The sequence below is a fragment of the Rhincodon typus genome, chromosome 5, assembly GCF_021869965.1.
Source record: "Rhincodon typus isolate 14 chromosome 5, sRhiTyp1.1, whole genome shotgun sequence".
Lineage (NCBI taxonomy): Eukaryota > Metazoa > Chordata > Chondrichthyes > Orectolobiformes > Rhincodontidae > Rhincodon > Rhincodon typus.
Window position 1 is genome coordinate 84,882,110 of NC_063336.1, and position 17,040 is coordinate 84,899,149.

The window sequence follows — 17,040 nt, forward strand, 5'->3', positions numbered from 1 at the left end:
AATTTATAGAAATGTAAATGGGTGGAATCAGACACGGAGGCAGATAAGGAGACATTACACCAAGTGACCAGAAGCTTCATAAAGGGGCATGTTAAGGAGCATCCTAACAGAGAGAGAGTGAGAAAGTGTATGTGAGACAAGTGAGTGCTTTTTTAATTCATTTGTGGGATGTGGGCGTCGCTGGCTGGCCAGCATTTCTTGCCCATCCCTAGTTTGTCAGTGAATGTATGTGCAAGAGTGTGTATGAGACAATGAGTGCTTATGAGTAAGAGAGAGTGAGTGAGTGAGTGGTATGTGTGTGAGTGGGTGACAGTGAGACTGTGTGTGTGAGTAAGTGAGTCAGTGAGCGTGTGAGTGTGTGTCTGTATAGGAGATTGAGTGAGTGTGTGTGAGAATGAATGAATGAGTCAGGGAGTCAATGGGTGTGAGTGTGAGAGAGAAAGTGAGCATGTGTTTGTGAGAGTGAATGTGCGTGTGAGAGAGTGAATGGTGAGGGAATGGATGAAAGTGAGCATTTGCATTATGAAGTGAGTGACTGTGTGTGAGAGTGCCTGTGAAAGTGAGTAAAAGAGTGAGTGAATGAGTGTGGATGTGAGTGGGTGTGAGAATAAGTGATTGTGTTTGTAAGTGAATGTGAGTAATTGTGTGTGTGTGAGCGAATATGTGAGAGTGTGTGAGAGAGTGAGTGACTGTGTGTGACAGTGAGTGAGCATGTGAGAGTGAGTTTGTGTGTGAAAGTGAGTGAGTGACTGAATGAGTCAGTGAATGTGGGTGTGAGAGTGAGAGAGTGGGTGTGAGTGAGAGTGAGTGAGTGCCTCAGATGGTTAACACTGCTGCCTCACAGCGACAGGGACCCAAGTTCGATTCTACCCACGGGTGACCATCTATCTGGAGTTGGCTCATTCTTCCCAGGTGCTCCAGTTTCCTCCCACAGTCCTAGATGTGCAGGTTAGGTGGATTGGCCATGAGATATGCAAGGTTACAGGGATAGGGTAGGGGTTGGATCTCAGTAGGATGCTCTTCAGAGAGGGTCAGTGTGGACATGATGGACCGAATGGCCTGCTTCCACATTGTAGGGATTCTATGTTGAGTGAGTATTTGTTAGAGAGAGTGTAAGTGAGTGAATTGGCACAAATGTATGAGGGAATGAGTGAGTGAGCAGTGAAAGGCAGGGATGTGATGGGCTAGAATTGGAAAAGTAGAAAGGCTACACTGTTAGCAGGCAAAGCAGCATTCTTACCAAGACAATAGGTTTCTGAATTAGCTAATTAATTTAAAACAGGCCCTAGATACCAAAACTCAATTAAATGTAAATCCGATGGTTTTGACAAACTTTGACCAATCCTATTGTAAGAAATTAATAGGTCATCAAGGGTATAAAAGAAGAGGACATTTGAAAATTCATGGCAGTGCAAACTGCCATCTGTTAAGAGGACAGCTCTCAACAGCCATCAGCTCTAAAGAAAGAGAAAAAAAATCACTGGCTGTCACAGAAATCTCTAAGATGTCAGAGTAACCACCATCTAAATAAAGGTACTATGGCACTCTTAGCTAATACTCCTGACACAAGAATTTGATGGGGGAAGGTGTTCCTGACTGGAGGACAGTGGAGAAGGCAAAGAACATTCAGGAAGACCTATCATATAACCACACGTTTAATAGATTAGGAGGTGAAGTAAGCTTCTCTGGGTGTTTTGGTTTTAGTTATTGGTGGGGGGGGCGCAGTGTTGGCCTCCCCTCTGTAACAATAGGCTGTGCAGTCTAAAGACATCACAACACAAAAATTGCACTGTGCGCTATGCCCAGGTTGGCCCATTTAAGCCTGTGTGTGGCTGTGGAAAATGTAAAAGATGTGCTGGTAAGTTACCTGTACTTTCCAAAATGTGAAAAGGCATGGCCTGCCAAGGTACAATGTGTTTAGTCCCCCACAACATAGAGACCAAGAATGAAAAATTAAATTCCAGGCCTTTCTGTCTCTCAAACCAGTTCAGGTCAGTGAGCACAGGAAATGAGTGAATGGGACCCAGTGTAGGCTAGAGTACAGGTAACAGAGTTTAGATAATCTCTGAGGAAGGTTCACTGGACCCAAAATGTTAACTCTGTTTTCTCCTTCACAGATGCTGCCAGACCTGCTGAGCTTTTCCAGCAACTTTGTTTTTGTTCCTGTGTTAGATAATCTCAGGTTTATGGAGGATAAAACATCAGAGGAATGTATTGGAAGAGAACTGGTCTACAGATAACAAAACATGGATGAGGGTTTCAACAGCAGATGTACTGAGACAGGAACAGGGTCAGGCTATGTTACAGATGGAATTGAGTAGTCTTAGCGAAAGTATCGAAATGTGGTCAGAAAATAATCTCAGAGACACTGACAACACCAAGATTACAAGCAGAATAAGTCAGTCAATGGGCAGTTCTTAGGGGAGGGGGTAAAAAAATCTCGTTGGCTAGGGATACAATGATGATAGCTTTAAAATTGCCAAAACTGGGGGAAGTTTCTGCTTATCCATCTACTGGATGTTGGAATAAACAGTCTCATCACTTAGAGACGGAGGAGGGGACGAAGGAGCTGCTTGTGAGGTAAAGCTGAGGGCTATAAATATGGAACATGATATATTTTCAGATGCTGTTGTAACCAGGCAGCATCAACAAGGGCAGATATTTAGGAGACACCAGAGGGAATAGGAACAGTATTGCAGTGGATTCCCCAGCTACAATTGGATCAATACAAATGGTACCAGGTGAGTTTAGGTGGCCAACAGTGGGGAGAACCACATGGTTGGTCAACCACATCAAAAACTGCTGTGAAAATGACAAGGAGAAACAATTTACCAGCATTTCACACAGAGTATTGTTTGGGACTTTGGTAGGAATATTTTGGTGTTGTGACTGGGGAAGAAACCTGATTGGAGGGATTGAAGCTTGGGGACAAGGAAGAGAGATGGTGTGGTCAGCTGTTTAGTGAGAATAGGAGCAAAGCCTGAATGTTCCCCAGCTGATCTTGGGCTCCTGGCCTGACAATGATATGAATGTTCATCCTTTTGTGCCAATCCCCAAAAAGTCCCCCATCACCAACCACCTTTTCTAAGCTTAGAGATTTATACAGAAAAAAGTGTCTGCATGTAGCTGAGGATGTACAGCCAGTTCTGAAGTTGAAACGTGTATCAATTGGCTGTGTGTGGAAATCTTAGGCATGTTTTGATGTTTTGGCAAATAGCTGGAATCAGCCAACTAATTTACACCAAGCACTTAGCGACTGAAAGCTAATTGAATTTAAATCTGATGGTTTGACAACCTCGGACCAATGCTGTTGTAAGAAAATTGATGTGTCATCCAAGATATAGAAGGAGAGAGTTTTTGAAAGTCGGTCAGAGAGCGAACCACCATCTGAAAAATAAGCATTTAGCTCTCACAAGAAATCACTAAGCTCTCTAAGAAAGCACTATCTATCCATAAAAGGTACCACAACACTTCTAGCTAAGAGTCCTCACAGAAGACTTCACAAAGAAAACATCCCTGACATTTGGATCAGTGGAAGAAAGGTGTTTATGACATGAGAACAACAGACGAAAGGTGTGTAGACTTTGAGAGACTAAGTTTTAATTTATTTTCTTATTACTTGGTTTCATATAATTGGGACTTGTGTTTATTGGAACAGCATAATAGCAGAATTCAGTTCAGTTAGGGAATAGTTAGCAGTTAAGGGGGAATTGTTCAGTTTGTTAGTAATTCTGTTAATTTGCTCACTGTTAGGGTTAAATATTGTTACTTGTTACTTATAAAGTGATTATCAGGGATTTTCTTTCACTTAATCTCCCCTTCTCCGTAACAGTCTAACAGATTAGGTGAGGTGAGGTGAGGTGAGCTTCTCTGGGTGTTTTGGGTTTAATTATTACAAGGGGACCTCCACTCCTGCTGTAACAGATTTGGGGCGTGTGTTTTGAATTTAATTATCAGAGGGATTTGACCTCCCCTTCCTAACAGTTTGGGGCTCAAGTTCAGGATCTGAATGGTTTATATACGGGATCTGATCGGATCTGAACGGATTTGGACAGATTTAAACATACTTGGGGATTAGTGTACTAGATCTTTAAACAAAACTTAGGTGAAAAAAATCTATTTAATTTCGGTTACTTGTGGTTGGATAAATCAAAAGTGAGAGAAATGGCTCTTAATATTGTTAAAAATGTTCTGGGATTTGAAGATGCTTCCCAAATTTTCCCAGAAAGTTTAGAAAAACAGCAGAAGGATATACTTGTAGAATTAGTAAACAGGCTAGAATTGGGTTTAACTAGGGACAAGAGGAAAGCTGAAATTGTAAAAGAGTTAGACAAGTGTTTAGGTACACCAGAGAAATAGGAAAGTACAGGGGAGCTGGGAAAAAATTGAGTTGAAAACAATACAACTGGAGTTAGAGGATGAAAGGGAATTGAAGCAGCTTGAATTATGGTTACAAGCAGAGGAAAAACAAAGAATGTTCATGTTGGAAAAGATGAAATTGGAACTAGAAGCAAAAAGACTTCAAATAGTAGAAGGAAAAGTATAAGATAGAAGCGAGGATGAGCAAACTCATTGTAGCCAACAGCCTGGAAGGGATATATACAAATTTATCCAAATATTACCAAATTCCAATGAAAAATGTGCAGAAGCCTTTTTATTTTGTTTGAGAAATTGACTAGATGGATGAATTGGACAGAGATCAATTAGGTAGGCAGGAATGGTGAGCTGTTTGCAGTGCTGTCTGATGAGATGTCAGGAGACTATGAAGGAGTGAGACAGGCTATTTTTGAGTGCCTACATATTAGTACCAGAAGCATATAGACAATGGTTCAGAAATATAAGGAAGGAACCAGGTCAGACTTATGTCGAGTTTGAAAGAATTAAACGTAGCAACTTCGATTGACGGGTGAGAGCATTACAGATAGAAAAGACATACGAGGATCTTAGCGAGATTATTCTGCTGGAGGAGATCAAAAACTCACTTTCAGAAATGATAAGAACTTGTGTTGAGGAACAGAAAGTTCAAACAGAGAGAAGCGCTGCTGAGATGGTGGATGAATACGCATTAGCGGAAAAATCAAAATCTAGCTTCCGACAGTAATTTCATTCTGTGAGGGATAGAAATTGGGAAATAGGGAGATCCTTCAATGAAAAACAAAAAATAGATCACACTGGGAACAGTTTACCACAGGTGAAAAAAGAAACCCAAGAGGGTGAAAAGGAGGTGAAAGGCCTCAGGTGTTTTCACTGAAATGGAGTGGGACGCAGAGTCACAGTGCAGTGGTTTAAGGAAGGTGCTGGGAAAAAGGATGTGGTAAAAGAGGCTAAACCAATGGGATTAGTTGAGGTAGTGGAGGAAATCCCAAGAGAAGTTGAGGAGCTGCACAAGAGTGCACAGCCCAGTCTCAGGCTGTGTAGTAAGACAGTGCCCACTCTCTTCAAAGACTTCACCTCTGAGGGTAAGGTTTACTCAGGAAGAAGAGGGGGAGAAGGTAAAGAAGTTAAAATATTGAGAGATACGAGAGTTAGTCAGTCTCTAGTTGTAAGAGATGAAAGTATTTGCACTCCTTCTGAAATGTTACCCGAGAGAGTGATAATCTGTGGAATAATTGGAGAGAGATTTAGCGTTCCCCTGTGTAAGATCAGGTTAGAAAGTGTAATCAAGACTGGGAAACTGATAGTGGAAGTGACTGAAAGAGTGTCTATTCCAGGAATACAGTTTGTTCTTGGAAATGATCAAGCAGGATCAAAGGTGGGAGTGACGCCCCCTTGTAGAAGAGATGCTGAAGGAAAACCAAGGAACTAAGGAGTTAAAAGAAAAATACCCTGGAATTTAACTTATGACTGTGTAGGTACAAGATCCTGTAGTCATAGGTTAAGGTAAGAGGAAAAACCAAAGAGAGAGACGAAGGAGTTGAGGTCCAGCTTAGCTGACACCCTGTTTGATGAACTGGCAAAGGAAAAACCTGAACAAATAGAGGATCAGGCAGAGATGTTTAGTTCTGAAAGACTAAAGGAGTTACAGCAAAAAGATGAGACAATAACAGGTTTGTATCATAAAGCCTACTTGGAAAAGGAATCCGAATGTATTCCCGAATGTTATTACCGTAAGGATAGAATCCTAAGACGAAAATGGAAACCGCAGCAGGTTAGTGCAGAGGAGAAATGGGTGGAAGTTCACCAGATTGTGTTGCCGGTAGCATACAGAGTGGAAGTATTGTGGGCAGCACACACATTACCTATTGGAGGTCATCTAGGAGTGAGGAAGACTCAGATTCAGGAAGACTCAGCACTTGTATTGGCCTGGGATACATTAGGATGTGGTTGAAATTTGCCGTACCTGTCATACATGTTAGATGGTAGGAAAGCTACAAGCAATAATAAAACCAGTGCCTTTGATGCCAATTCCCACATTTGAAGAACCTTTCACACAGGTTATGATTGATAGTGTAGGACCACTCCCTAAAACCAAAAGTGGGAACCAGTATTTGCTAACCATAATGGATGTGTCTATTGGATTTCCGGAGGCAATTCCATTATGGAATGTTAAGGGAAAAATACTGTGGAGGTGTTGCTTGCTTTCTTTGCTCATTATGGACTACCCGGAGAGATTCAGTCAGACCAAGGGTCCAATTTTACAGCCAAACTATTTAAGGAGGTCATGGATAGTTTAGGCATCCAACACTTTAATTCAAGTGCGTACCATCCTGAATCCCAGGGAGCATTGGAAAGGTGGCATCAGACTCTAAAGACCATGCTGAGGGCTTATTGCCAGGATTACCCGAATGATTGAGATAAAGGTATCCCATTTATATTGAGATGCTCCAAATGAGTCGGCTCAGTTTACTCCATTTGAGTTGATATTTGAAGTAAAAGGGTCTTTAAAATGAATTAAGGAAAGTTGATAGCTTCTGAAGTCAGAGATCTCATAGTTAGATTATGTATCTGAGGTGAGAGAAAGATTAAACAGTAGATGAATTAGCTAGACAATATTTGAAGATGGCACAGCATCTAATGAAGCAAGAAGCAGATAAGAATTCTAAAATTCGTATGTTTGCCCATGGGGATAAAGCATTGGTGCTGTTACCAGTGGTAGGAGATCCTTTCCAAGCAAGTTTAGTGGTCCCTATCAGATTGAGAAGAAGTTGAGTCAGGTGAATTATCTGGTAAAGATGCCAGGTAGGAAAAAACTTTATTGGGTATATCATGTGAATAAACTGTAACCTTACTATGACAGGGACAGGGAACCAGGAACCGGAGTAACAGGTATTAGTTACTGCCCCTCAGAGTGAGGAATCAAATCCAGATGATTTAGATTGTAATGTATCTCAAAATAAATTAAATAATGAGAACATATATATAGGAATAAAATGGGGAGGACTAATATTATAGTACATGAGGTTGAAGTAGGGAATGCTGTTCTAATACAACGACACCCCTACAGGCTTAATCCTCTCAAATCCATTCATATACAGAAGGAAATGGAAGAGATGCTCCAAGAAGACATCATTGAGCTAAGTCAAACTGTGTAGAGTTTGCTGGTCATGTTGGTTCCCAAACCTGATGGTAATCAATGATTCTGCATGGATTATCGGAAGGTCAACACCATGACTAAATCGCATTCATACCCAATTCCAAGGCTGGAAGGATGGTGTCTAAAAGGTTGCACAGGCTACTTACATCACAGTTATAATTACTTTATGGTTACTAGGAAGTACCTTTGTCAGAAAGGGTGGAAGAAGTTTCTGCATTTGTAACCCCAAATGGGCTGTATGAATTTAAGTAATGCACTTTAGAATGAAGAACACGCCAGCCAAGTTTCAAAGACTTATGAATAGAGTTGCGGCAGGATTGACTAATTGTCCTGTCTACGTAGATGACTTAGTGATCTTTCCATGAAGGGCTAAAGATCACTGGTACATGTGGCAGAGCTGTTGAAAGACTACAGGAGGCAAAACTGCTTATAAATTTAGCAAAAGCTGAGTTTGCAAAGACAGAAGTGACATTCATGAGGGTGGCATGGTGGCACAGTGGTTATGACTATTGTCTCACAGCACCAGGGACCCAGGTTCGATTCCACCCTCAGGTGACTGTCTGTGTGGAGTTTGCACATTCTTCCCGTGTCTGCGTGGGTTTCCTCCAGGTGCTCTGGTTTCCTCCCACAGTCCAAAGATGTGCGGGTTAGGTGGATTGGCCATGCTAAATTGCCCATAGTGTTTAGGGATGTGTATGTTAGGTGGGTTTATAGGGGGATGGGTCTGGGTGAGATGCTCTGAGGGTTGGTGTGGACTTGTTGGGCAGAAGGGCCTGTTTCCATAGTCTAGGGATTCTATGATTACAACATTGGACGTGGAAGAACGACCCCAAGGAACATGAAGACGAAGGCCATCAAGCAATTTCCAAGACCATCCTCGCAGGAAGGAGTGCTTTGATTTTTGGGATTCAGTAATTTCTACCGGAAGTCTGTACCAAACTTTAGCATAGTGGCACCGCTGATGGATTTGTTGAAGAAGAACACGAAATTTCAGTGGACAGAACAATGCCAGGAGGTATTTGAGTATGTAAAAGCCGTGTTAACCACCAGACCAGTTTTAGCCACACCAAATTTCTTGAAACTCTTTAAAGTTGCTATTGATGTCAATGATGTAGGAGTTGAGCTGTGTTGATGCAGGAGGATGATTACAGAATTGAAAGGCCAATCAGTTACTTTTCAAAGAATCTCAACATCCACCAGAGAAAATATTCCTCTGTCGTAAAAGAGTTATTGAGTTTGGAACTGGCCTTACAATATTTTAATATTTATGTTACAAACAACGTAGTGAAGACAGTTGTGTATACCGACTACAACCCTTTCTCCTTTTTCGTCAGACTTAAGGACAAGAATACAAGACTATTTTGTTTTGCAACAGGCTTTTAATTTACAGGTTGTACATGTTATGGGTGGTACAAATGTTATTGCACATGTTATCACGGGTTTAAAAAATGTGTAGATAAGATTGGACTGTACCGATCCTATGTTATACGTATGCAGAATTACTATCAAAGGTATAACTTTAGATTACTGACCTATGTAACTCGTGATAACGGTGTTAAGATTTTTTTTAAAAATGAAGGCACCCTTTCATAACAATGATTCATTTTTCCTTTAAGGAGGTGGTGTTTGGTGCAAACACGGTTGTGAGCAGATTTGAAGTTGTGTAGAGTAATCGTGAACTGGAAGGCAGGAAGCTCAAATTTGTTTGTAAACAAAAAGGGAGAGGAGTGCAAGGCTCCTCCAAGAGGTGAAGTGCTTTTCTAAGCTTACAGATTGATACAGAAAATGTCTAAGCAGCTGAAGGGGTACAGAAAGTTCTGAAATTGAAACATGTATCAATTAGCTGTGTGATCGGAAACCTTAGGCTTGATTTGATGTTTTGGCAACTAGCTGGAATGAGCCAATAAATTTAAGACAAGCACTTATCGACTGAAAGCCAATTGAATTTAAATCTGAGATAGTTTAGGCAACCTCAGACCAATGCTGTTGTAAGAAAATTGATATTTCATCCAAGGTATATAAGAAGAGGGTTTTTGACAGTCAGTGTGAGAGCAAACCACCATCTGAGAAATAAGCATCAAGCTCTCACAAGAAATCGCTAAGCTCTGTAAGCACCATCTATCCATAAAAGGTACCACAGCACTTCTAGCTAAGAGTCCTCACAGAAGACTTCACAGAGAAAACATCCCTAACAGTTGGATCAGTGGAAAAAAGGTGTTTATGACTTGAAAACAGCAGAAGAAAGGCACATAGACTTTGAAAGACTATTTAATTTATTTTCTAATTACTTGTGTTTGTTGGAACAGCATAACAGTAGAATTTAGTTCAGCTAGGGAATAGTTAGTAGTTAAGGGGGAATTGTTTGGTTTGTTAGTAATTCTGTTAATTTGTTCACTGTTAGGGTTAAATAAATAGTTACTTGTTATTTATAAAGTGACTATCAGGGAATTTCTTTCATTTAATCTCCCCTTCTCTGCAACAGTTTAACACTTTAGGTGAGGTGAGGTGAGCTTCGCTTCTGTGTTTCAGGTTTAATTATTAGAAGGGAACCTCTACTCCCGCTGTACCAGATTGGGGGCGTGTGTTTTGATTTTAATAATCAAATCAGTTCGACCTTCCCTTCTTAACAGGCTCACTCACAAATTTTTGTGTAATGGCACTTCTGTAAAGCATCTTGGGGAAAATTTACGACATTCCAGGTCCATATAACATCATTGAATGGTTACAGTAGGAGGCGGCCATTCAACCTCTAATGTCCCTGCTGGCTCTCCAAAGGAGCAATACACCCAGTTCTGCTGCCCATTATCCCCAGAGCCCTGCAACAGTCTTTCTTTTCAGATAATGATCCAGTTTCTTTTTGAATGCCTTGACTGAATCCACCTCTACCATACTCCCAGGCAGTGCATTCCAAACCCTAACCACTCTCCATGCTAAAGCAATTTAGCTTGTATCGCTATTGCCTCCTTTATCAATTACCATAAATCTGTGCTCATTTGTTTGAAATCCCTCCACCACTAACAACAGTTTCTCCATCTACTCTGCCCAAACTCATTATTTTGAATACTTCTATTAAATCTGCTCACAACTGTGTTTGCTCCAAAGAAAACACTCCCAGTTTCTCCAAGCTATTCAACCAAAATTTCTCATTTCTGGGACCATTCTCTTGAATCTTCTCTGTAACCTCTCTAATGCCTCTTACATCCTTCCTAAAGGGTGATGGCCAGAACTGGACACAATATACCAATTGAGGCCAAAGTATCAATTCCTAAAAGGTTTTTCATAACCATATCGCTTTCATACTCTTCAACTCCTCTGATCAAGCCAAGGATTCTATACACTTTATTAACCATTCTTTCAACTTGTTCCCCCTTCCTTCAATGATTCTCACTCTTACACCCCCTTTAGAATTGGGTCCTTTACTCAATATTGCCTCAACACGTTCTTCCTACCAAAATGAATAACGTAACCATTACATTTCCACGCTAAATTTCATTTGCCATCTTCCAACCATTCCACCAACATGTCCGCCCTTTAGAAGTGGAAAGCATCCTCCCATGGTTCCAAAATTTCCAAGTCTTATACCATCCATAATTTTTGAAATTGTGCCCTTTAGATCAAGGTCAAATCAATATCAGGACAAACAAGGTTCCCAATACTGAGGAACTCCACTACAAGCCTCACTCTAGTATGAAAAACTGCTCACCACTGCTTGCTGTTCCCTGTCAGTTTCATTCTATGTTGCTCCTACCAGTTTTCTTCCAGGAACTCTTAACTTTGTTCATTAAACACTGTATAAAATGCCTTTTGGAAGTCCACGTATATCACAGCAACATTATACATACCTAGGTGATAGTCTAATGGTAGTCTTGCTAGAGTATTAATCCAAAGAACCAGGAAATGATCTGGGTTCAAATCCTGCCGTGACAGAGGGTAGAATTTAAAATAAAAATCTGAAATTAAGATTTTGATTATAAAGATATATAATAAAAATCCATCTTTAGGTAAGGGATTCTGAGCTACATGTGACACTAGACCCACAGCAATGGGCAAACAAGGATGGGAAATAAATGCTGGCCTAGTGAATGAGGAGAAAAGTTACCCCTTCAAAAGACATGATTTCTCCTCAACAGATCCACGAGTTCTCTTCAACTAACTCACATTCAGCCAAATGCTTATTTCCAGTTTCATTGTCATCTGGTTAAACAGACTGACATGTATTTGCTGAGTTTATCTTTAAACCATTTTTTTCTGAACAGAGTAGCAACAATTGCATTTTTCTGGCATCACCTCTGACTGAAAGGAAGATTGGAAAATTATGGCCAACGCTTCCAAGTTCACTACATTTACTTTATTTGGTCTCATCCAGTCCCAGTATCTAAATCCAAATAGAAAGCCTACCCAACATGTCCTCAAGTCCTTAACTACCTCTTCTTTACTATGACATCTTTCTTGTTGAGTCAGATACAATGTGTTCATTTTGAACTCCATGTTAAAATTCCCATTTTGGTTCCTGATTGCACCCCCTACCATTGATATACCCATAACCTGTTCAGTCAAAGTATAAAATCACACTATGTTTGCACATACTCAAGGTTATACTCGGTGAGTACTGACTGACTATAATGGTACAGCCTAATGGTTGAGGTATGCTTTATTATGGTGCATCTTTACCAAGTACATGTCCCTTTACATCACTTTCTTTTGAAACAATGCAGAGCACACAGGGCTGTATTTGATTGAATAAATTTATTAAAAATCTCTTAAGTATAACAGCATCCATTTGAACCAAGCAGCAGTGGGTCAGGGGGATTGGGGAACTGTCTGAAGGAAGTTCCAGGTGTGCAAAGAGTGGACTCTTCTAGTGTACACCACGATATACTCAGTATCTGGACAGGACTACATCCCTGACAGAGTTACACCGAGAAACAGATGACATTCAGCAGCACAACTGCAACATGGTACCCAGTGAATTAGTATTAAAATACAGACTGGTGTGAAATAAATAAAGTGACACAACGAGAACTTTTAGTGGTGAGGAAGAAAACACTCAAATTTAAACTTCCCAAAATCAATTCAGAGTCCACTTTTGTGCTGAATGTACAGAGTGAGAGAGATGGGGCAGGAAGGTAGGGTCACTGCTCCCACTGCCAATTATCACAGGAAATTCACTTCACTCCACATCATCTTCGACTAAAGCCTGCGCAGTCACAATCCTCTGTGGAGGAAGAGGAGACAATGATTAGAAAGCGCCAAACTTTGCTATGAAAAACACTTACCAACTAAGATTGGTACTCCCACTCCCAACCTGTCACCGACATTCCCTCCCAATTTATATAGCACGTCATTGTTTTTTATTGTTATGGGAGCTTGCTGTGTAAACTACCTTCCACTTGTCCTGCATTAGAACACCTACACTTCTAAAAAAAAAAAAAAAATCTTCATTGGGTATAGAATGCTTTACAGCATGCTGCCATCATGAAAGGCACAATAGAAATGCAGGTTCTTCCCCTTTTCTACAGTTAAGGGTATTAAAGGTTCACCCAGATAAAGTTCACAACATACTTTTCTATTCCAAAGCAAAAGATCAGCTTCTTCCCAAATTAACCTAAAGAAACCACGCAGCAGGGCAGAGTGTCACATTGAGACGGGGGCAATGAAAGAAGCCACTGGTGCCACTAAACATCACCATCATTGCAGGGACAGACTCTCCTTCCTCACAGTATCCCACACAGATACACAGTCCTGCCCATCTCAGTTTTATTTGTTAAGGTACTACGTTCAACTGAAGATACAGAATAGGGGTAATCAACCTTCTTCCACAGTCATTCCTGCAGTCCAGTGCAGAATAAAAGTGCCAGCAGAGAGCTTGCTGACTCAGAGCTCCTTACTCTACACTGGTCTGCTCTCCATATCGAACCCAAACAGCAAAACGCACTCCTATGGAGATGGCCGCTGACAGACCACTGATCTTGTTTGGAATTGTCAGAGAGGTGAAATAGTGAAAAGCACAAGTGAAGCTCAGCACTTTGGAAATCTCTGGAGCTTTCATGTTGCATTCCATTTTGTCCGGTTTGTTGTGATACAAAACAAGCCGGGGGTTTAAAGAATGCAGCTATGGTAAGGGGAGGCACCAACTCCCCTGCACCAGGTGTGGCATTTCAAGCATCAGGTCATAAAGGATCAACAAACCATGGCCAGGAAAAGCAATCTTCAACTAACCTAAAAAATAACAGGCTGCAGTTCACACCAGCATCACAGAGAGACTGAACTGTTTGCTCTTTACCCTGATATTAGTGTATCCCCCCTCTGTATGCTCACCACCTCCCTGCCTCAACACTGATGTCCCTCTGTACGCTACCCATTATAATGATAATCTTGACAGAACAGATTTAACATGACTAAAAAGACCCAGAGGGGAATCAGGAGATTTTTCTTTAAAGGAGTGATGTTATGTTATGTTTGGGAATGCCAGTCTGAAACAGCCAGGAGCAAGGAAACTGGCTGCAGCCAGTCACAAATGCTGGCAGACTCCAACTCCACCGTAAAAGTTGTGACAGGGGATCCCAGCGAGCACACTGGCACCAATGTGGATGGTATAAAGGGCACCAGAAGCTGATATCCACACAGCACTCTTCCTGTAGATAGTGGAACTCCATCCTTCCCAGCCCAGTCCAAATTCTCTACAATGTGGGAAACCACTAGAAATAACCCTCCGTTGAATAAAAATGAGTTTACACCTCTCCCCCCACACCACCAATTGTACCTGGTCATTGTGTCATACCTGGCTGATAGTTGGCAGTTTGGTCAGGAGCATCTGGAAGACAGGCGGAGGCAGAGTCTGCTGTAACACCTGTAGGAGCTGCTGAGGTTGTCCGCACACAGCTATAGCATTCGTAAGGTGCTCCACCCCCTTCTCATAGTCACCTGCAACAACAAGACAGTCCCATATTGTCCACACAGCTTGAATTCTGAAAGCACTCGAATTTAGATTGAGGAAGGTCAAGCCTCGGGGAAAAGGGCACGCTGAATGTGATCGAGATAGGGGATGGGTAATAAATACCACTCTTGCCAAAAGCACCAACACCCCCAGAATTAACTCAAAAGGAATTACCTCTCTTTTTTCATTTTAACATTTCAATTAAAAAAAAAAGAGAACTGTAATGGAGCTCTAGGACATCTGGAGGTTGTGATTATTGAGGTCAAAGCTAGTTTTTCCGATCTCATGATGCACCGATCAAGCACCAGAGGTCAGAAGCCCAATAACTGGCGCCAATAGAGGTGAAGAATACAACGTTCCTGTGAACAGCATCTTACATTTACATAGCAGCCGTGACAGAGCAAAATGTCTGAAAGCACTACACAGGAGTGTTCCAACCAAAACCGGCATTCTGAACCACATGAAAGATTGGTAACCAAGAGGTAGATTACAGCGTATTGAAAGAGAAGAGAAGCAGATAGTGTTCAGGAAGAAATCCTACAATATGGGGCCAGGGCAGCTGTCAATAGCGGAATGATTAAAATCAACAAGCAAAAAGGCAGGCAAATGTTGCATTTTATAACGCCTTTCATTACCACCAGATACTCAGAGCTCTTTACAGTGAACGAAGCTCTTTTCATTTGTAATCATTGTCATAATGTAGGAAACACAGCAGTTAACTTGCACATCACAAACTCTCAAAAACAAAAACACAGCTGGACAATGTTTTTCAGATGATGATTGAGGGATAAATGATTTGGATCTTTTATAGCCGTCTGAGGTGGTAAACAGGGCCTTAGTTTAACATTGCATCCAAAAGACAGTACCTCCAATCCTACAGCACTCCTCTGATGCTATGTTGAAATATGAGCCTTTATTTTGGTGCAAGTATCTCCAATCTTCTGACTCAAGCTATCATCGCTGGAGGCATGGTTCATACAGGGCCAGAAAACCCTGCAATGCCTTCGTTTGTTCTTCTGCAAGAGTCAAAGCTGTTTAACCTACTTTAACAAACACCTGGGATGTGGACAGGGCAATATTTATTGCATATCCCACAGATACTAGAGGGGATGGCTATATAGGTTAGTGGGTCCACTTTGGGGTGGGACCTCAGTCACATTGGTAGATTCAGTGGGTCTAAGTGACAACAGTGGGTTTCCTTCCCCAGAGGAACAAGTCAATCAGCCAGGCATTTAAATGATAATCAAATTGATTCACGGTCACTTTCTGTGAGACCAGATTTTAAACTAATTATTTACGATTCTCAAACTGAATATGTGGCGGAAAGTGGATGACTGAACAAATAATAACCAAAATACTCCTCAGCCAGTGCTTTTTGGGCCTGTGCACCAAAGTGGGGGGAGGGAGAGGATTGTTTCTTTTAAGTAAAGCAAACACACTTTGAAAGTCCTGACCTTGTGCTAACAACTCTTCGCCTAGTTGGATCTCTTCCAGGAAAAACTTCTGCACAGCTTCCGCATCTTTCAAGTCTGGCAGCTGCAAAGCAAGGAGGTAACATAGCGTTTACAAGAGTTTGTTATTCCTCACTGGCTGAATACTGTAGTTTGCTGGGCGCAGTAGCAAGGGAGCCACTTCTAAAATTAAAGCAAGGTTTAGAGGGACAGGTGGTTATAGCTCTTTGCGGTCAATGTGTTTGGTCACCTGCTGCCCCATCTCTCGATAGACAGATCTCCAGGGTGAGGCAAACACTTGTTCAGGAATTTCATTTGATTGGGCTCTCTCAATCTCCCACCCCAGCTATTAATGGTTCATCAAATCACTGGCAACACCAGGTGAGAACAAGGATTGATCATAAAACTGCAGGTGGTGGAGAAGTCCACAAAAACTCTGACACTTCAAACCACTGGCTAAACATATTTAACTTGATAAAACTGATCAACACTATATCAATAAAACACAAGCCTCTCTGTCTAGCCATCTCGGAGGAACAGCTATGAGAGGTGTTAAGGGGCAGCCACGTCCTACTTTACTCTGTCACTGGGTAAAGAACTCATGCTCTGGGATAGGACATCTACTGGAAACAGAATAGGTAGTAACAAGACTGATTGGTTTTGGTTCTGGAGAAGAAAAGAAGATAAAACTTCAGCTATAGCCCAGCCACATGGGTCCACCTTCAACTGGGATCCCACCTCAGACTGGAGACAAACCATTCTGCACATCCAACTTCCCAACACACTGTTCTCCCAAATGGTACCCACTGCTGGGCTTGACTCGGACCATTCCCCCAACATGTCAGATCCAGGCTGGCATCCCTCCCCAGCCCATAATGAACATACTTTGCTCTGTAGGACTCAGTTAGTGAATGACACAGATTCTGTCCTGTAGTGACTGAACCTTGCTCACCCCCGCCCACAGACATTACTGTGTTCCTTCTTCCAGGCTCCAGCTGTGCTGCCAATCCCTGTACTGAAAAGGGGCAACAATCACTATCCACAGCCGCCTGCATCACTGATCCTGTTTGCAATTGTCAGAGAGGTGAAATAGTGAAAAGCACAAGTGAAGCTCAGCA

The 17,040-nt window shown here is 41.6% G+C and overlaps 1 protein-coding gene and 1 non-coding gene across 2 annotated transcripts in view; both read right to left on the reverse strand.

Annotated features, from left to right (window-relative positions):
* Positions 1–12,261: 12,261 nt before the first annotated feature.
* Positions 12,262–17,040, reverse strand: part of tomm20a (translocase of outer mitochondrial membrane 20) — a 10,246-nt gene continuing 5,467 nt past the window's right edge. Inside the window, exons 3-5 of the mRNA XM_020521901.2 lie at positions 15,926–16,007; positions 14,316–14,458; positions 12,262–12,749 (exon numbers count right to left, since the gene is read on the reverse strand). Coding sequence (XP_020377490.1) covers positions 12,705–12,749; positions 14,316–14,458; positions 15,926–16,007 — 270 coding nt within the window. The 3' untranslated portion in view covers positions 12,262–12,704. The remainder of the gene's footprint in view (positions 12,750–14,315; positions 14,459–15,925; positions 16,008–17,040) is intronic.
* Positions 13,512–13,646, reverse strand: LOC125483240. Its single transcript, XR_007262195.1, has one exon. It is a non-coding gene; the product is annotated as a small nucleolar RNA SNORA14 (small nucleolar RNA).